The 20653-nt window shown below is 46.6% G+C and overlaps 1 protein-coding gene across 6 annotated transcripts in view; it reads left to right on the top strand.

Annotated features, from left to right (window-relative positions):
* Window positions 1-20653, top strand: part of STRIP2 (striatin interacting protein 2) — a 159177-nt gene that overhangs the window by 33256 nt on the left and 105268 nt on the right. For all 6 annotated transcript variants that reach the window (XR_004002694.1, XR_004002713.1, XM_030580983.1 and 3 more), the window contains 5 exons: window positions 121-195; window positions 2096-2193; window positions 2889-3015; window positions 6294-6394; window positions 8565-8631. Coding sequence is in view for 4 of the 6 variants with exons in the window: in XM_030580983.1 (XP_030436843.1) it covers window positions 121-195; window positions 2096-2193; window positions 2889-3015; window positions 6294-6394; window positions 8565-8631 (468 nt within the window). In the remaining 2 variants the exon portion in view is untranslated. The remainder of the gene's footprint in view (window positions 1-120; window positions 196-2095; window positions 2194-2888; window positions 3016-6293; window positions 6395-8564; window positions 8632-20653) is intronic.

The following is a 20653-nucleotide window of genomic DNA, read 5'->3' as shown; positions in this document are numbered from 1 at the left end:
CTGATACAGATGTGGTGCTGCTCCACCTCGAACGGGATGGGGGTGGGAGGATGTCTCTGACATACCTCAGTGATTGAGTGACAGCTCTGTTTTTTCCTTCCATATCTGTCTGCCTGCCAGGGGGAGGAGGAAGTTCAGGAGACCCCCTGTGAGATGCTCTATCGGGCAATGTTATACAACCTCCCCCAGTATATGGTAAGTCTGTATTTTTCGTGAGCTCACCACTGGTGCTGGACTGAACACCCTGGAGACTCAGATCATTAGTGCAGGCTTCCTTCTGACTATGGTTCAGCCCTGATGTGGTGGAGCAATCTGCAGGGATAAGAGGGAGTTCAGCTTCATTGGCCCACCCAACCCTTGTCCTCTCTGCTGAGACCATCACAGGATAACAAGCCTTGTGGGTGGGGGGAGGCAGTAGGTGTGGTATACCTTAACTTTAGTAAGGCTTTTGATACTGTCTCGCATGATCTTCTCATAAACAAACTAGGGAAATAAAACCTAGGTGGAGCTTCTATAAGGTGGGTGCAGAACTGGTTGGAAAATCGTGCCCAGAGAGTAGTTATCAGTGGTTCACAGTCAAGCTATTAGGGCATATTGAGTGGGGTCTCACAGAGATAGGGTGACCAGACAGCAAACGTGAAAAATCAGGACGGGGGTGGGGGATAATAGAAGCCTATATAAGAAAAAGACACAAAAATTGGGACCGTCCCTTTAAAATCGGGACATCTGGTCACCCTATGCAGGGCTCAGTTCTGGGTGTGGTTCTCTTTAATATCTTCATCAATGACTTAGATAATGGCAGACAGAGTACACTTATAATGTTTGCTGGCAGTATGAAGCTGGGAGGGGTTGCAAGGGTTTTGGAAGATAGGATTAAAATTCAAAATGTTCTGGGCAAATTGGAGAAATGGTCTGAAGTAATTGGAATAAATTCAGTAAGGACAAATGCAAAGTCCTCCACTTAGGAAGGAACAATCAGTTGCACACATACAAAATGGGGAGTGACTGCCTAGGAAGGAGCACTGCAGAAAGGGATCTGGGGGTTATTTAGATCACAAGCTAAATATGAGTCAACAGTGTAACGCTGGTGCAAAGAAAGCAAACATCATTCTGGGATGTATTGGCAGGGGTGTTGTAAGCAGGACACGAGAAATCATTCTTCCGCTCTAGTCTGCACTTGATATGGCCTCAGCTAGAGTATTGTGTCCAGTTCTGGGCCCCACATTTCAGGAAAGATGTGGACAAATTGAAGAACCAAAATGATTAAAGGGCTAGAAAACATGACTTATGAGTGAAGACGGAAAAAACTGGGTTTGTTTAGTCTGGAGAAGAGGGGACATAAGTTTTCAAGTACATAAAAGGTTGTTAGAAGGAGAAGGGAGAAAAAATGTTTTTCTTAACCTCTGAGGATAGGACAAGAAGCAATGGGCTTAAATTGCAGCAAGGGAGGTTTTAGGTTGGACCTTAGGAAAAACTTCCTAACTGTCAGGGTAGTTAAGCACTGGGATGAATTGCCTAGGGTGGTTGTGGAATCTCCATCGTTGGAGATTTTCAAGAGCAGGTTAGACAAACGTCTGTCAGGGATGGTCTAGATAATACTTATTCCTGCCATGAGTTCAGGGGACTGGACTAGGTGACGTCTCGAGGTCCCTTCCAGTTAGTGCCAGTGTGGTGTTGGGTCTGTGATGGGGACCCCTGTCTTGCTAGGAAATGAACTCCAAACCACCAGCTTGCTTCAGATGGGCCAGCAAAAAGCTTGGTGACCACTATGAGTCACTACCTGGCTGAGTTCGAACAGGCAACCCAACGGTGAAAGGGTCAGTATGCCACTCCCAATTCCCAGAGTCAAACTGCCCACCTTGTGGGACATCTACTTACAGCTCTGCTGTAGGCTTCGCTTCTCCCATAAGTTTCATGAGTAGCTCAGAGTGTGTCCTGCACATAACCTGGGACCAACGCTGGCTCCAGGCTGCAGCCCCATCACGCGAGCAAAAACGGGTTCCCTCCTCCACCCCGTGTTGTTTGTACACAAGCCTCTAGTGCCTGCTTGTTCTAAATGTATTTGGGGGCTGGGGGGATTCCTCTCCCTCTGCAGATTGCTTTGCTGAAGATTCTCCTGGCTGCAGCGCCCACTTCCAAAGCCAAGACCGACTCCATCAACATCCTGGCAGACGTGTTGCCCGAGGAGATGCCGTAAGTGCGTGGGTGGGTGACAGGCAGCTGAGTGCTGGCTGTTTCAGCAGCAGCGCGGTCTCCCGGCTGATGTGGGTAATACAGCGATTTCCCATTTCTGGGATGGCAGACTCCACGTGTTCCTTTGGAGATGCAGGTTTCTGTTTCCATGGGAAAAAGGGATCCATGTGAGTGAATGGTTTTTCTGGGATCTCTGAGCCTTTCAGAGCGGCAGGCTGTACCAGACCAGTCCTCATGCTCTGTTAGCGTGAATGGCCGTGACCTCAGCTGATCTCTCCCGGGAGTAACCCAGGCTTGTTCAGCTGTCTCAATAGAGCTCTTGTGGCCAGAATGCTGCAGAAAAGAAAAGGTTGCTAATGGCCAGATGTCAAAATTAAACCAGCCAGTACAAGGAGTAAAGCTTTACTGCTCTGGGAGAGCCCTTTTCGTTCTTCTTCAACAAGCTCCACCCTAGACTCTCCTTGTGCAGCGTAATCAGTCCCTTCTGTGACCCACTATGGTGCTCCTAGGCAGGACGAGTTGGGAGCAGGAGACCCAGGGATAAGCACAGGGTCCTGTCTGGGTGGCAGGTTTGGTGAAGAATCCCCTTCATATAGAGCTCGTGCAGATGAATAGAAACCAGTCAGAACGAAAAGCCCATCCCAGTAATGCCCCTTGTACATGGATCCATCCCTCCCTTTCTCCTTCCGCACCAGTATCACGGTTCTTCAGAGCATGAAATTGGGGGTCGATGTGAACAGACACAAAGAGATCATTGTGAAGAGCATTTCTGCCTCGCTGCTGCTGCTGCTGAAGCATTTCAAACTCAACCACATCTACCAGGTGAGCTTTGAGAAGGCAGATGTGTTCAGGGTAGTGTTTCCTGAAAGAGATCCCCTCGGCACCTTGCCTGGAGAGCAACTGCGGCCTGGTCTACTGCAGTGGTGACCTTTAGCCCCAGGGTGTATCCCCTGTGGGTCACTTCTGCAAGGTTGTGTCTGCAGTTCCCTTGTAAACCTCCGCGTGACTATTTCACAGTGGCTGAAACTTGGCTACACCCGTATTCAGCCTGAAGGGAAGACTTTTCTTTCCCCCTGCCAGGAGTAGGAAGGGGATGGGGACAAGCGTAACCCTAACCCCGCTGAGGCCTTGTCTAACCTACAGGTAGTTAAGGTATCTAAAGAGTTAGAGACTTTCACCTTTGCGTCCTAACACAGTTTGATTCAGCCTGAGTCTAAACAGGATCAGACGGTTTTGTGACCATGCTAAAAGGTTCCTTTATTAACAATGACTGACTAAACACTACATTGGGCTATATCCTCGGCCCAGTACTGCAGCCACTTTGCATGCCGAATGCCCATTTGACATTCATACGCTACTTTTTATGATCTCCAGCTGCAGTGGGACCCTCATGACCCCTTATGTGTTTGCTTCTTGCTACCTTCAGCATTGGAGGGCGTTCTCATATTTTCCCCCCTTATTATGGCATGAGGGTGCATGAGTAATGGTCTCAAGTTGCAGTGGGGGAGGTTTAGGTTGGATATTGGGAAACACTATTTCACTAGGAGGGTGGTGAAGCGCTGGAATGGGTTACCTAGGGAGGTGGTGGAATCTCCTTCCTTAGCGGTTTTTAAGGTCAGGCTTGACAAAGCCCTGGCTGGGATGATTTAGTTGGGGATTGATCCTGCCTTGAGCAGGGGTTGGGCTAGATGATTTCCTGAGTTCCTTCTGACCCTGATATTCTGCGATCCAGCAGGTAATGCAAAGAAATGGGGCTCCTAGGTTCTGATCATGCTTGTTGTTTAACCCTGGGTGAGACATTAAAGTGCCTTTTGCATCAGTCACCTGTGCTGGAAAACAGAGCAAAAAAAGCAGGAACCTCCCAGCGATCCAGCTGCTATTGCAGAGCTAAGACTGCCAGGGCAATAAACTACATTTGAAGCAGAACAAACCAGATTTACGTCGTGGCTCTAGTTTTGTGACTCTTCGTGTTTGTGTAAATGTTGCATCCAGCTGCGTGTGCATATCAGGGTCTCTGAGGTTACTGGTAAAATGATGTTCTGGCCAGGTGCTTCATTCACCCGGAGCCTTTGGCAAGAGTTGCTCCCTGCTGTGTTCCTGCAAACAGCATGTCACCTAGCGTGACCAGATAGCAAGTGTGAAAAATTGGGACAGGGTATAATAGGCACCTATATAAGACAGAGCCCCAAATATCAGGATTGAACCCATAAAATCAGGACATCTGGTCTCCCTAATGTCACCTAGTTCTGGGAAACATGGGGCTGTCAGACCACCAGTGTGCTGGGCTGGCCAGCGGTTGGCCAAAAGCCGGAGGGGACTTGGCTAATCAGTGGAGACTCCCAGCCGGGGGGGACAGAGGGCCATGCTCTCCCACTTTTCACCAGCCGTAAGAGCGAGCGACGGGGGAGTGGGTGGAGAGGAGCAGGCGAGGTCTTGGAGGAAGAGGTGGCAGGGGAGCAGGGCCTTGAGGGAAGAGGCAGTGCAGGGATAGGGTCTTGGGGGAAGGGGTGGTGTGAGGGCAGGGCCTCGGGGAGTCACGGCGCGGGGCCACGGTTCGGGCCCTTGTGCCCCCCCACTTTAGGGTGCTTCCGCCACTCCTGCTTCCAGTGCCTTCTCTGTATACATCCCCCGTGGTTCTGTTGGCAGACTGTGAAGGTACATACCTCCCAGCCTGGGCAGACTGACATGAGCTGGCTCTGCTTTCACTGGTGGGCTGAATAGATCCATGCGTCTGGGGCTAGGCCCCCAGGACAGAGTCAGGGGCTCAGGCAGGCCTGGACTTGGGCCGTGAGCCCAAGCTGCTCCCCGTGCTCTGACGCCCACACTGCTATTTTTAGCACACTAGCTCTGCCTGAGTTAGCGCGTGGCTCACTCCTAGCTGCAGTGTAGACGTGCCCAAAGAGGGACCAACAGTTCTTTTCAGTGAGCAAAAAAGGGAACTCCCCGTGGTTAAGCTATTAGCTGAGACCAGCTCGACAGGACCCCTGTCGGCCAGTCTTACAGTGCTTCTGTGTCTGTTCCCAGACTCTGTATTAGGAATTCGGGACCAGGAGTCCAAACACCTTGGCCTTGGTTTGACTCTGAGTTTGGCTTGCTGTGTGACCCTGGGCCAGTCCCCCCCCCTGTGTGCCTTAGGGCTTGTCTATGCCTGGAAATCAATTTGGACTATAATAGAGTGTGAACTGAAAGCAGATTAACTCTTTCTGACCAATTCAATATGTGGATGCTCTTGTTCTGGCCTTGTTCCAAATTAGTTCAATCCACTTCCAAAGTGTTTTACGCTAATCTGGAATAAGCATGTCCACACATAGAGTTAACCAGCAGTGGTCATTTTGGAATATCTCCCCATGTAGATAAGCCCTTAATGCCTCTCTTCGTAAAACGCAGTCAGGGAAGAGAGAAACATGAGGCTTCATTCATTAATGTTTGTAAGTGTTTCAAGGTGCTCCGGTGGGAAGAGACTGGCTTCTGGTGCCTAAACACCGAATACCGAGGCAGAGAATAGCTAAGTATTAATTGTGTACGAATCAACACTGTCCGAAGTCATTGAGCACCGACAGCTTGTTCTGTGCTGTGTAAAAATAAAGGAAGAAACCGTTCCTTCCAGTGGGAGTTTGCTGGGTAATTGGGGTTAGAAGAGAAATGCCTCTATTTGTGGCAATCTATATACAGATCAGTTGTGCTTTAGGTTGTAGCCATTGGAACCATATTTCCAAAGCCTCTAGAATTAAATATTAACAGAGGGAGAGAACTGAAGATGCATGCACAAAGGTGAGGGGGGTTGGTTTTTAGTTGAAAATTGGAGAGGGCTGGAGAGACCATTTGGCAGAGAGAGAAGGAGGCTGTTCCAAAGAGCAGGAGCTGCAGATGAGATCCCTCCTGCTCCAGCAATTGTAGGGTTGTGGGGAGAAATGTACAGGAGACAGGCGCAGGGCATATGGGAAGGAGCCAAGGGAGAGAAGGTCCGTGAGGCCAGCTGCAGTGAATCCATGGAGCAAGGTTTTTAATTGGATTGGGAAATGTGGCTTTTGTTTGATGATGATTTTGTTTTTTTTTTTAACTGCACTGCCTGACAGTGTGCGTTCACCTCTTTTCTGCAGTTTGAGTACGTGTCTCAGCACTTGGTGTTTGCCAACTGCATCCCACTGATCCTGAAGTTCTTCAACCAGAATATCATGTCCTACATCACTGCCAAAAACAGGTACAGCCCGTTGGCAGCAGTTCCTTTTCCTCCCGTGCTTTGTAGGGGCTGTGCGTGTGTGGAGGAGATCTTCCCCTTGTGGTCACCAAAGCAGCATGTTCTTGGCAGGACAGAGTTTTAAGGACACACGATATGGCAACAATCCTGTGCAGGTTAGAGGCATGAGGTAGACAGAATCTCCTGGGCCTTTCCCACCTCCTGTGTCTGTCACTCAGCTCTCTGGACCCTGACCAGCTGGTTTTAAATAGTCACAGAAGTGTCAGTGAAGTCCATTGCTGCTTCTCAGTGCCTTGAAATAGGAGGGCCTGTATTTTACTCTGTGATTCAAGATATTGGACTTGCTAATTAAATCTATATATCCCATGTCTGGATGTGCGCGCACGCACGCCTCCTCGCCCACACACACACCTACACTTACGTGGAGAACAGAGAAATAAGGCTACACATGCACAAGTTCCTTCCAGAGAAGCACAGTTCTGTCTCTGTTGCTCTCTGGTTAGTTTCTGGATATGGGACAGCTGGAAGTTTGTTCACTGGAGGACTTGGTATTTGAGCACACCCGAAGTGCAGTTCCGCTCACACTATTGATGAGAGAACAATGAGCTGTAACAGCATTTCATATAGATCTTCGGTTGGCTATGTGGACTAATCTCTGTCTTGTACTATAGGTTTGTATACACAGAGGGAAAGGAAATGGATCTGTTTTCCCCTTCTAATCTGAGAAAGTTAAAGATGGAAAACAGCTGTTTGTGCAGAGCACGTTTATTCTCTTGTCATTAAAAGGTGCTGCGTTTCCGTTTGAACCCAGTTCTTTTAACTGGGCAGAAATTGGGGGTGAAACGCAATAAACATAATGTTCACTCCAGAGCCGTTAAAAATCAAATTTTCCTCTATTAGTTACAGTCACGCAAGTGCGTGGAAGCTTAAATCCCAACGGTTTTACTTTTTCTGAGAATGTTTCTATTCGTAATAGCTTTGATAAGATTCCCCCAAAACTTTTGAGCTTTGAGCCTACACTACTTGACAGTCTAAATCTTCATTCAGGTAAGTAAATGAACAAGTTAATAATGTGGGGCAGCAGTTTCTGAACATGCAATGAAACAGGGTACAATCTTTGGGAAGCAAGTGGAAATTCTATACGTGGTCTTACTGTAACAGGCACGTTATGTGAAGTCTGGCTGATCTTGGGATTTCATTCTGAATGGGCACTGACTCGGAAATCAGGACAGCAAGTCGGCTTGTTGTTTAAAGGTTCCCTGTGGATCGATTTAAAAGATGAAGGGATAGGAAAGAGCATAAGAGCTACAGCTATTTTAGGTGTGTGCATGTCTTGGGATGGGGCACCAGGTGTATTTATTCTTCTTTATTGGCTACTTATATTAAGGCATGAGATCCTGAAGGGGTGGTAGAGAGGTTTGCAGCTGTCACTCTGTATTTCTTTGCCACTATCAGTTTGTTAGTCAGATCTCTTATTATTTTAACCTAGGGTTTTTTTAAATACATAAATAGCTAATCTGTCTTGGCTTAATGGATCCAAATTACAAGTCTTTAGTAACTGCACTCAGGATATACTTTAGAGCAATAAGAAATTGACAAGTTCTGTTGAGCAGAGAGACAAAGGTGTCACGAGTTTGGAAATAGGATGGGAGGTAGTCTGTCAATCAGAGATGCAAAAGGCAGGTACATCCCCACAACAGACTGTTCAGCGTGGCTCACGCTAAGAAAACCTTTTGAGAAATCGTGACTTACTTGGAAAGCAAGTGACTTCCTAGCAGCACCCAACAACTTGGTGCGTGGGCTGGGAGGGAGTCACAGCTGCGCAGTCCTGCCTGTGCCAGCTGCAGTCATTGTAAGGAAGAATCCTAGAATCATAGGGTTAGAAGAGATCGCAAGGACCATCGAGTCTTAACCTCCTGCCAATCTGCAGGATGTAGTGGATGCAGTGTGCTAGGGATGGCAGCAGAGAGTCCTGTGGCACCTTATAGACTAACAGACGTATTGGAGCATGAGCTTTTGTGGGTGTATACCCACTTCGTTGAATGCATGTGCTGGGGATGGAGATCGTAATGGCTGATTGGGAAAAGTAACGTAGACCGTTTTAGAACAGCTCCTTGAATACTGATCCACTGCTTCATGAATGACTCTTTTCCCCCTTCCCTGTCTCCCACAGCATCTCTGTCCTGGATTATCCACACTGCACAGTCCATGAGCTGCCTGAGCTCACTGCCGAAAGCCTGGTAAGGAGAATGTCAATAACCCTTATAACAGATTTTGCAGCCCCAGAAGGAAGAGCTTAGGACGGGCTCCCCGCCAGCTGCAGCCACGTCCCAGCACTTCCTTCTCTGGCTGCAGCCCTGCAGACCTGGGGCTTTTCTTCAAAAACAGGTCACTAAGCAGCATGCCATGGCAAACCTTGGAGTCCCATTAACATGGCAGGCAATGGGACAGGATGGATTCCTGGCAAGATGTCACTATTAACCAGAAGTCGTCAATATCCAGTTGCTATTAAGCACAGGCTGCTGTGTCCAGGTTAGACACACGTGGAATGGGGATGACGCATTGTAATGGCAGGTTCACAACCACAGTCATTTTAAAGGGACTCTGAAGAGCAGTTAAGACCCCATGTTTTATGTTGTAACCCTGGGAACCCAGAGAGGACGGTTGGATCAGGCAGAAGCAGAGAGTGTTTGACTGGCCAGTGAGGGAAGTTGGAGACTTTCTGGAAGTGGGGAGATGGGAAAGGACTCTGTCTCTGACTCAACCCATCTCCTATGAGCCAGAGGCCAGTCCAGACTAGTGTTCCCTACATTATCTGTAGGGCTCGTGGCTGTGAAAAACATGTCACGGACCATGAAATCAGTCCTTCCCTGTGAAATCTGATCTCCCCTGCTGCTGGGAGCCTGGGGCTCCTAGCTGCTAGTCTGGAGACGCTGGGGAGGGACAGAAGTTGTCCTTCTCCTGCATGGCTGCTCTTGAGATCAGACTCGCCCGCAGAGGTGGCGCAGAAATGAGGATGGTACTCCCTCCATGCTGCCGTCCCCACATGGCTCCTGCCGCAGCTCTGGGTTCTGAGCTCAGGGTTTCCTGCTGGGCTGGGGGCTTCTGCTCCCATCAGCTGCAGCTGGGACAGCCTGGGCTCAGAGCTGCTGCCCCCTTCCTCCCCAGCCAAGGCAGCCCAGCCTCTGGGCTTCTTTGCCCTGGCTTCCAGCCGGAGCTAGGGACAGCCAGGGCTTGGGGCTTCCGCACCCACTTCCTCCAGCTGGCCTGGGGCAGCCCGGGCTCAGGGCTTCTGCCCCCTGCTGTTCCAGCCAGAGCTCAGGGCACCCCCACCGCTCCAACTGGGGCTCAGGGCATCCTGGACTCAGGGCCTTGGGGTTTCTTCCCCCAGGGCTCCTGCTGGGACTCAGGTGAACTGGTCCGGGCTTTCACCCTGCAGCTTCTGCTGGGACACCCATTTTTCCAGGGGGCCCCCAAATTGGCTGGGGGGTGCTGCCTTAATCTGGTCTGGACTAGCAGCTAGCAGCCCCTGACCGGGGTGCTCCCAGCAGCACGGGGGAGATCCTACCCACCTCCACCCCCGGTAACCACCTCTAACTGCAGGAGGCTCAGAGCCTGCACAGAAGTGAGGGTGGCAATCTTGGGACCCTCCTTACAACAACTTTGCAACCCCCACCCATGATCCCATTGTGGGTCAGGACCCCCACAGTTACAGTACCATGAAATTTCAGATGTAAACATCTGAAATCATGAAATTGACCAAATTTAAAACCCTCTGGCCATGAAATTGACCAGAATGAACTGTGACTAAGGTAGGGCCCTAACTGTCTGTCTTCCAAGCCCTTAGCCCATCCAGTGATTCACCTGGGAGCCAGGGCCAGTGCAACCATTGCCTAGGGCGCTAGGATTTGGGGGGCGGCATTTTCTTTGGTACTGACTGCGGCGGCTGGATCTTCGTCCACCCCGGTCGCCCCCAGCATTTAGGCGGAGGCAGTTGGGGCAGGGGAGCGCGGGGAGGGCCGCCTGCAGCAAGTCAGGGGGAGGGGCAGCACGCAGGGGAACTCCTCACCCCTGCCCCGCCTCCTCCCCGAGCACGCCATGGCTGCTTCACTTCTCCCGCCTCACGGGCTTGCGGCACCTAAGCTGATTGGCACCGCAAGCCTGGGAGGCGGGAGAAGTGAAGCGGCGAAGGCGTGCTCGGGGAGGAGGCGGGGCAGTGGTGAGCTGGGGCGGAGGGGGTGAGGGGGCACCTCAGGGCGGAGGGGGGGAGCTGCCACGGGGGGCGCGTCAGGGCAGGGCTCAGGGACGGGGGAGGGTGCAAGGTGGAAGTTTCACTTAGGGCGCGAAACATCCTTGCACCGGCCCTGCTGGGAGCTGTTCAGCGTTATAAGAGTTGAGAGCGTCAGACCAGGGCGGGAAGTGTTCTCTAGATCTGAAGGCTCAAATTCCGCTTTTGAATGCACTAGGGGGAAACCATCAAACTGCATGTGTGCCTAAGGGCAGAACTTGGCCCGTAATATGTAGTGCAGTTGGGTTTGCTTAGCATCACTCACTCACTCACTCATGCCCCTCACCCCCGCCCATGGTGAAAACAGCAAATAGCCACTGTTGTTACAGGACCTGCAGTATGTGAGATCCACTCTTGCAGGGCAGGTAAAGGGGAGGGAGTACAAGTGAACGAACGATATTCCCAAAGCGGTGCTGCAAAACCACTAATGCTGCCAGGGCAACAATAAAATCAGTGATGAAGCTAAATTAATTCCATGCTTCATCCCAAAGGCAGTTTAAAAAAACCCCTCTGCTTACTCAGTGGTGCTGGGGAGAAGTAGAAGTTCTCCTTTTAAGAAGGTGTTCAAAAAAAAAAAAGAAGAATATAAGGAAGTACACATGTACTTCTCCAGTAGGCCAGATTTCGTGTTTAAACTGGAGTGAACTTTTAAGCCCCTTTGGCTTCACTTTCTCTGGAGCAACAGTGACATCTAGTGGCATATTCTGCTAATTGGAGCTGATTTCTTAATTTGCTCTTAAAGCCACTATGAAGTGTTGTCTGAACGTTCACTGATTTCGCCTCATAACTCTCCTGGCATGGGGATGAATGTTATCCTCACATGACAGGTGGAGGAGCCAGAGCACAGAGTGTGTGTGAGGAGCTTGGGTAAGTCCCTGACAGAACCAGAGTTAGAATTTGGGAGCTTCTGGTGCCCAATCACAGGCTCATCCCACTAGACCATGCTGGTTCCAGGAGATCTTCCAGTCCTAAACCATCTGCGTTTAAACAGATCTAGTGGATCATAGTTGTGGATGGTGGACTTGTGTACTGCTGCAACTCTCACAGGTCTCAGCAATCTGTTATCTTCACTGGGGGGAAGGGGTAGCTCAGTTGTGAGTTCAATCCTTGAGGGGGCCATTTAGGGAACTGGGGTAAAAATCTGTCTGGGGATTGGTCCTGCTTTGAGCAGGGGGTTGGACTAGATGACCTCCTGAGGTCCCTTCCAACCCTGGTATTCTATGATTCTATAAGGTGATGATGAGTCACTACAGCTACTCACATAGAAACTGGTCAAATGATACGTAGGGGTGAAGTTTAGAGAAGCAATTTCTCAACACTTTAAGCAATTGCTTCTTGCAAGAGCTAGTTCTTCTTCAAGTTATTGCCCCGATGGGCACACCACTGCGGGATATCCATGAGCCCATGTGTTCTCAATCAGAGATTTTAGTCAGCAATACCCAGAGGTCCATGCGTCTTGCCTACAGTCCATAAACCTTTGTGCTCCAGCGTAAGGGCAGCTGCATTACCCACTATCAGGCCCTCTTCCTGAGTGCATTGGGGCTCCTGCCTCCTGTCACACTGGCGCAATACTCACTCATGCAGTTCATGCAACACATGCTTTTGCTTTTGGCTGCTTCTGAACCCATCCATCCTTTTCTCCATTCCTTGGAAGGGGAAGGGTTAAAGCCCAGACCGATCCCCATGGTTCACTCCAAAGAACCGCAGAACTTGCTCAAGATGGGGGGGAAAAGAAAGATCCTTCAGGTGTCACCTCACGTTAAAAGCAGTGGTTACGGGCCAGGGGCATAAGTCCTGCACTCGCCCCCTAATGCCAGCAACCAAGCTCGCTTCTGGAATGAAGGCGTAAGTCCCTCCAGACTCACTCCTTCCCCTTTCCCCTGGATTGGGAGTGGTGATGAGGGAAAGCACCCTTCTCCCTTGGGGGCAGAGAGGAGAGACACCTTCCAGCCCTCTCCCCTGGATTGGCAGGGATGTCAGTCACATCTCATTGGTGTGGGGGAGCAACCCCTCTCCTTTTTCCTGATCCTATTTCTTCACACAATGCACAGTCAACCTGTGGAACTCCTTGCCAGAGGATGTTGTGAAGGCCACGACTATAACAGGGTTCAAAAAAGAACTAGACAAGTTCATGGAGGATAGGTCCATCAATGGCTATTAGCCAGGGTTGGCCAGGATGCAAAACCATGCTCTGAAGTGTCCCTCTGTTTGCCAGAAGCTGGGCATGGATCACTCAATAACTGCCCTGTTCTGTTCATTCCCTCAGAAGCATCTGGCATTGGCCACTGTCAGAGGACTGGATGCTGGGCTAGATGGACCACTGGTCTGACCCAGTATGGCCATTCTTATGTTATCCCTGAACTAGGGGCCAGGCAGGGATCCTGCTCCTCAGAGGGGTGGAATATTGCTCCTTTTCCCCATCCCTGGATAGGAGAGAAGGGGTCAGGCAAGGTTTTGCCTCCATTTTTAACTCCACTACAAGTTGAGGACAAAATAGAGCATCGGCAGGTACGTCCCTCCCTAAATACTCTCACATTGGAGCATGAGGATGTTTGGAATGCAGGTGTGGACACACAGGTGCTCCGGTCAAGAGTACATGGACACATGCACATCCGACAGTAGAGCACCCATAGGGACAAAACCTCTCAAACTCCAGTTACTGTACACCTTTTCTTCTGGGGCACACTAGGGAAGAAACTGTTCTGGATTTAGTCTTAAGTAGCACACTGAAGCTAGTTCGAGTGGAGATAGTTGCTGAACTATTAAGGGAGAGTAGTTACAGTCTAATTAGGTTTAACATCCATAGGACAGGTACAGTACCAGAAAGTGACACTATACTTTAGAAGAGGAGATTTGAATAACCTGAGATGATTAGTCAAAAAGGACATAAAGCTGAAAGTAAAGGCCGTAAAATCCCTGGAGGTGACTTGGCCACTACTCAGGAAAACAACAGTCTCAGAAGACATGCGTACCACTGACTAAAAAGAGAACCAGGAGGCCGTGGAATAAACCATTATATGCCTAAGGGCTTGTCTACACTTAAAACACTGCAGTGAAGATGCTACCTGCACCAATGGGAAGGGTTCAGCCATTGGCGCAAGTAATCCACTCCCCACAAGAGGCAGTAGTTAGGTCGACTGGAGAATTCTCCCTTCGACCTAGCGCCATGTACACCCTGGGTTAGCTCTGTTTAACTGTGTTGCTCAGGGGTATGGATTTTTCACACCCCTGAGCAACATAGTTGTATTGACTTAATTTCCGAGTGAAGACCAGGCCTAAATGCCAAGGTTTTGAGAGGCTGTTCACGCCCAACAGAAATCCTTTAAAATTTGGAAATCTAACCCTAGTTAGTTAGTTAGCATAAATTACAGCAGGCTTTAAGTAAAAGGCAAATTAGAAGGGCCAAAATGGAGTTCAAAGAGCAAATAGTTCAAGGTAAAACCAACATGAGTCTGTTTCAGAAACAGGAAGCCTACAAAATAATCAGTGGATCCACTGGATCACCCATGGTTAAAGGGAGCAATTAAGGAAGATAATCAGAAATAGAATAAGAAATCATTTAGAAGATCAGGATCTGATAGGGTCTAACCAGCACAGATTCAGCAAAGGAAAATTGTCTCACTAGTCTCTTAGAATTCTTTAGACATCATTATTTATTTGTATTGCTGTGCACCCGTATACCAAGTGGAAAGGGATCTAGGACCATGGAGGGCATTGTTGGAAGAAAATGGCGTACGAGTCAGCAGATGAAAGGTGGAATACACACGTTGCTTCAGTGAGATGGACAAGAAGGAGCCAGTAAAACTAGATGGTATAGAATTAAAATCTGGGCAACAATTCAGATTCCTCCATTGATTGTTGAGCCATGATGGGAATGTGCATGCGGGTGCTAAGAGTTGCATGTAGACGCTTGGTGCAAATGGAGGGAGTTGCTGGAAATTCTCTGCAATAAGAATAAGCCAAGTAAACTGAAGAGCAAAATGTATAAGACATGCACATTGGAATGCTGGCCAACGAGAGAGAGAGAGGTACAACTATTTCACATTGCCAAAATGAGAACACTCAGGTGGACGCTGGGTATGACAAGAGCTGATAAACTCTCCAGTGGAATGGTACAAGCCGTGGTGCATGTAGTCCCCCTCACGGAAAAGTTGAGGGAGTAAACTGCGGTGGCAGGGTCTTATGAGGCAATATGACACCGGATATGTTGGCCAGAGAGTACAAGATCTGGCAATCTCGGGATGCAGATCACAAGGAAGATCTAGAAAAACATGGTTCACGACATGGAAGGAGAACATGAAGAAGGTTGGTGCCAGCTTGAAAGATGCATTCAACAGGATCTCTTGGCAATGAAGAACAAAAGCCACCAACCACGGCTAATTGGACAAGGTGAAGGCAAAGAAGATGATGATGAACGTGTCAGTGAAGTAGTGGATTTAGAAGAACTAGACGTTACTTAGACTTCCAAAAGGCTTTAGCAAAGGTCCTTACAAGAGTCTACTAAAGAAGCTAGGGGTAGTCATTGGGTGAGAGGCAAAGTATTGTCATGGCTCACAAAACAGGTTAGAGAAACGGAATGCAGAATAGGATTAAATGGTCAGTTTTCATCATGGTAAAAGGTTAACAGTGGGGGCCTTCGGGGATATATTAATAATCTGGAAAAGAGGTGAGTAGTGAAATAGCAAAATTTGAAGATGACACAAAGTTATCTAGGTTAATTGGGACCAGAGAGGACTGTGAGGAACTTCAGAACAGGGTGGATAAAAATCGATTATTTTTAAAAAATCATTTTTTATTTAAATCGGATTTTGTTGTTTAAATCACATTTTTTAAAAAAATAAACTTGTTAATATAATGAAATATTAATGGAATACAAAGTATGTTAAGATCTAAACTTATTATAAACACTTATATATGCTGAATCTATCAAAAACTTTGAGCTAAAGGCTGCTTTTCTATAGAATCAGGGGGAAAACATCTGACTTTTGAGGTCAAAAGTCTATAAATATGGAATAGGTCAGCCTAAGTAGCTTAGGAGACGTTCTCATTTTCAAGAGATTTAGGCAAGTAAGAACTTAAGCTCCAGTCACTTTCACTTAGGCATATTTGAAAATTTTTCCCAGGCTGACCTAAAATAATCAGTTCAATTCACTGACTACAGTTAATCCTTCTGTTTAATACATTGTTGTTGGAAATGTGAAACGTGCTTTGATAAGAGAAATTTGTGTCCAAAACACTTAAGGTTGTTTCGTTTTAATACAAATAAATTTTATATGCTGTTGTGTCTAATTAAATTCTAGTTACCAGCCTAATTCAGCTTGCCACAAATCATGAGCAAAACATTAATTACACTGCTCTACAGCCAAAATGCTTCTGAAATAAATGTAGTCCAATTTTACTAATTCTGGGTCACTGAGAACGAAAATGATGCTTAAAATTGTTGATTGGCTCTAGTTTTCAAGATATGCTATTGAGTCAGTATATATGACCTTTGACTTGGGAATGGCGGAGGATAAGTGAGTTATAAAGGGAAGGGATCTCAATTATACCAAAAATGACTAAAATACATCTTTAACTGGATCTATGAATAAATCTATGACTGGGTTTGGACAGTACTTGCTTTTTAGGCAAGACAATGAAGGATGCAATCTGAAGCTGGTATTGCGTCAGACATGATATGAATTGCATCATGTTATTCCTAGAAGTCATGGATGATGCAATCATAACGAAGCTTACATCACTCTGCTGAGTAAATTGCCCTATATCAGCTCTAGAAATCATACAGTGTCATGCTCTTATTTGTCAGTGTTTGATTTTTGCAAAGGGACACATTTCTGTTTAGCCAAAGTGAGCAGAGATGCCTCGTACTTGTGTGAACAGTGCAGATAACTTCTGCTATGTTTGTGGTGAAGTGACTTTTGCATCACAAAAGCGCAGTATAACCATTATGGTTAAGAGAGCCTGTCACCTTTATTTTGGCTGCAAAATTGGAGATCAGGACAAGAGATGGGCCCCACACATATGCTGCAACACTTGTGCAACAAATCTTTGCCAGTAGTTGAACAGGAAAAGGAAATCTATGCCTTTTGCAGTGCCAATGATTTGGAGAGAGCCAACAGATCATCCCAGCAATTGTTACTTCTGCATGGTGCCTCCAGTTGGGAAAGGTGTGTCAAAGAAGAAAAAGTGGATTGTGCATTATCCAAGCATTCCATCAGCTATACGCCCAGTAACCCCCAGAGAAGGACTGCCGGTTCCTGATGCACCAGAATCATTCTCACTTGAGTCAGATGAGGAAGAGGAAGAGGATGAAACTTCTGGTCCTGAACCATCAATGTCACAGGACCCACATTTTCTCCCATCCTCCTCCTCTGAACCACACCTCAGAACACAAGGTGAACTGAATGACCTTGTCAGGGATTTGGAACTACCCAAGAGTAAGGCAGAGCTGCTGGGCTCCAGACTACAGCTGTGGAATCTCCTGGCAGGCTGTCAGGGCAAATGGAGCCCATCAATGCTTGCAGACTATTGCTGGACAGTGACAAGAGATGCTCCATTTAATGAATACAAGAGACAAGCCAAGAAGCGCTGAGTAGACACTGAATAGGACTAAACTATGTACATAATAGTTTTTTGCCTTTTGTTTCCTAATAAATTTTATTTCTATAACCCTTTTGCTGATTTTTAAAGTGTTACATAAACAGGACAGGTGAAATATTATCATGTAAAGCAACCATAAACACATGAAAAGACCTAGGTTTACAATTTATGATTAAAACTCTACTATCTACACAATATACATAGACATAAAATGTAAAAACTTAAATATCTTAGAAACAATAGCCAATCAGTTGTTTTAATTGTCATATTTGAATTCAGCACATCAAAATACATAATAAATATCACATTTTATTTCTGAAGCAGACGACTTCTCAAAAATTGTAGACCAGTGTTATCTAGTAAATAAGCAATATATCATTCATCATATTCTAACATACTAAAAATACACAATGAATAAGAATCTGAAAATATTAAACTATATAATTACTCAAATACATGTATATACAGTAGATTCTCAAAGTTGCGAACACCTTGGGAATGGAGGTTGTTCGTAACTCTGAAATGTTCGTAACTCTGAACAAAACATTCTGGTTATTCTTTGAAAAGTTTACAGCTGAACATTGACTTAATACAGCTTTGAAACTTTACTACATAGAAGGAAAATGCTGCTTTTAATCATCTTAATTTAAATGAGACAAGCACAGAAACAGTTCCCTTACCTTGTCAAATCTTTTTTTTAACTTTCTCTTTCTATTTTTTTAGTAGCTTACGTTTAACACAGTACTCTCCTGTATTTGCTGTTTTTTCTCTGCTGCTGCCTGGTTGCGTACTTCTGATTCCAAATGAGGTGTGTGGTTGGTGGGTCAGTTTGTAATTTTGGTGTTCATAGCTCTGAAGTTCTACGGTAGTTCTAGTGTACCCTCCTAGGTAGCAAAAAGATGTACCAAATCTGGTGCAACGGGTCTATTTAGTTGTAAATCAACATGGTTTAATGGTTATAGCACCTAATAACCATGTAACTTTCTTTAGAAAATAACTGACATATAAATGGAAGAGTTGATTTAAAATCAATGATTTAAATCGAGGCTTTCCACTTGGTGATTTAAATCATGATTTAAATGGCTTTGATTTAAATCAATCCACCCTGCTTCAACGAGATCTAAACAAGCCAGGGAAATGGGCAACGCAGTGGCAGATTAAATTCAAAGTTGACCAATGCAAAGTAACTGGAGGCACATTGGAGGGGGAAAAAAGAAACTATTCATACACTATACAGGGTTCTAAAATGACTATCTCAATTCAAGAAAGGGTCCTGGGTGTCACTGTAGACAGCTCAATGAAACCTCTGTTCTCTGTACAGCTGAGATTCAAAAAAACCCAAAGAAGATGTTGGGCTGTATAAGGAATGAGATGGAGAATAATAGAGACACTATCGTAATACCTTTACATAGATCCATGGTGCAGCCTCACTTGGATCCTGTGTCCCATGCTGGTCTCCCCCTTGCAAAAGGGATATTGCAGAACTGGAGGGGGTTCAGCAAGGAGTTATGAGAATGATCAAGGGTCTGGAAAAACGCCTGTGTTAGGAGCGATTGAAAAGACTGGGATGGTTTGCCTTAGAAAGGAGGCAAATTAGAGGAGACGGATAGATTGGGAGCTTTTTTTCTTGTAATACATGAACAAGGGGATCGTCAGTTAAATGTAAAGAGCGGGGGAAATCAAAACCAGACACTGAATACTCTTTCATACAATTGTGTAATGACGCGGTTGAACTCACAGGAAGTAGTATGAGGAACAGAATTGAACAAGATTAAAAATGGGATTGTATTCTTCAGTGGATTTCAAGTATCTCCAGAGTTGTTCTATTGGTCTGAATTCAGCAAGATGAAATTCAGTAAAGATAAGTGCGAAGTACTTTCCTTAAGAAGGGAAGGCTGAAAAGGATTTGGGGTTTATAGTGGATCACTAATTGAATGAGTCAACAGTGTGATACAGTTGTGAAAAAGGAATATCATTCAGGGATGTATTAACAGGAGTGTTGCATGTAAGACTCAAGAGATAATTGTCCTGCTCTACTCAACACTGGGGAAGCCTCAGCAGGAGTACTGTGTCCAGTTCTGGGTACCACGCCTCAGAAAAGATATTGACAAATTGGAGGGAGTTCTGAGGAGAGCAACAAAAATGCTGAAAGGTTTAGCAAACCTGACCAATGAGGTAAGCTTAAAGTCTTGGGTAAGTTTAGTCTTGAGAAAAGAAAACCATGGAGGGGACCTGTTAATACTCTTCAAATATGTTAAGGGCTGTTATAAAGAGAATTAGATCAAGAGGGTGAGCAGATGAGATGAAGAAAATATCGGGACACATGAGGGGAAGGGTCCGTTGGTGGAGCAAAAAAAGCGGACTGCTGCCGGCGGACCAAAATATTAGGACAAATTGTGTCCCGACCAAAGATCGGTCGGGACGACCACCCAAAGATCAGGACGGTCCCGATTTTATCGGTACGTCTGGTCACCCTATAGATCAGTTGTTCTCCCTGACCCTAAAGGTAGGACAAGCAGTAAAGGGCTTAATCTGCAGCAAGGGAGATTTAGGTTAGATATTAGGAAAAACTTTCTAACTGTAAGACAGTTAAGATCTGGAACAGGCTTCCAAGGGAGGTTGTAGAATCCCTGTCACTGGAGGTTTTTAAGAACAGGTTGGATTTGACGTATCAAGGTCCCTTCCAGCCCTACATTTCTGTGATTCCATAATGTCAATAAGTAAATTTGGAAGGAATCATTTTAATATGTCAGGGGCCCCGACCCAAAATACCAGATGCTGTTGCACTTCTAGTGACTGAAATACATTTGTAAGACGTTCATGAGATGCTTATGATTTCTTCTTGGAAGCCCTCACCTTGCAGTGCTAAAGAGTTCTGTAGAACTTGCAGCTGTGCTGTTGCCGGGAAGACCACCGAGGAGTAAGGTGCACCCATCTCCTCTTCCCATAGGTCTGAGGTGATCCTTTCATGACCTTTTGTGTGCTATGTCATTGCAGTGGGTCGTCCTACTTAGCCAAGTCTTAGTTTTCACTTTTCTCTCCTCTTCTGAGGTTTCTTGGTTGGTTCCATGGCTGAGCTAGACAGTAGATGTTACATTTATGTCTGGGCTGGTACGCTCAGCCCCCAAACTCTTACATTTTAAGCTAGGTCTGGAGGCTTTTCATAGGTCTGTGTGTAGATGATGGATGTTTTCTCTCTCTCTTGGGATTTATGGATCACTCTGCTGGGGTTGTTACAAAGGTTTTCTTTTTTTCCATCAGTCAGTGGCTTGTTTACATGGAAATGGCATTGTAGTGAAGTGAGACTCACCGCTGGTGTGGCACCTCCGGCTGGTCGTCTTGGGAATTAGCTCTCCAGTGTACAGAGCACCTCC

This window comes from Gopherus evgoodei, chromosome 1 (genome assembly GCF_007399415.2).
Source record: "Gopherus evgoodei ecotype Sinaloan lineage chromosome 1, rGopEvg1_v1.p, whole genome shotgun sequence".
NCBI classification, from domain to species: Eukaryota; Metazoa; Chordata; order Testudines; family Testudinidae; genus Gopherus; species Gopherus evgoodei.
This window is presented reverse-complemented; position numbering and strand designations above follow the sequence as displayed.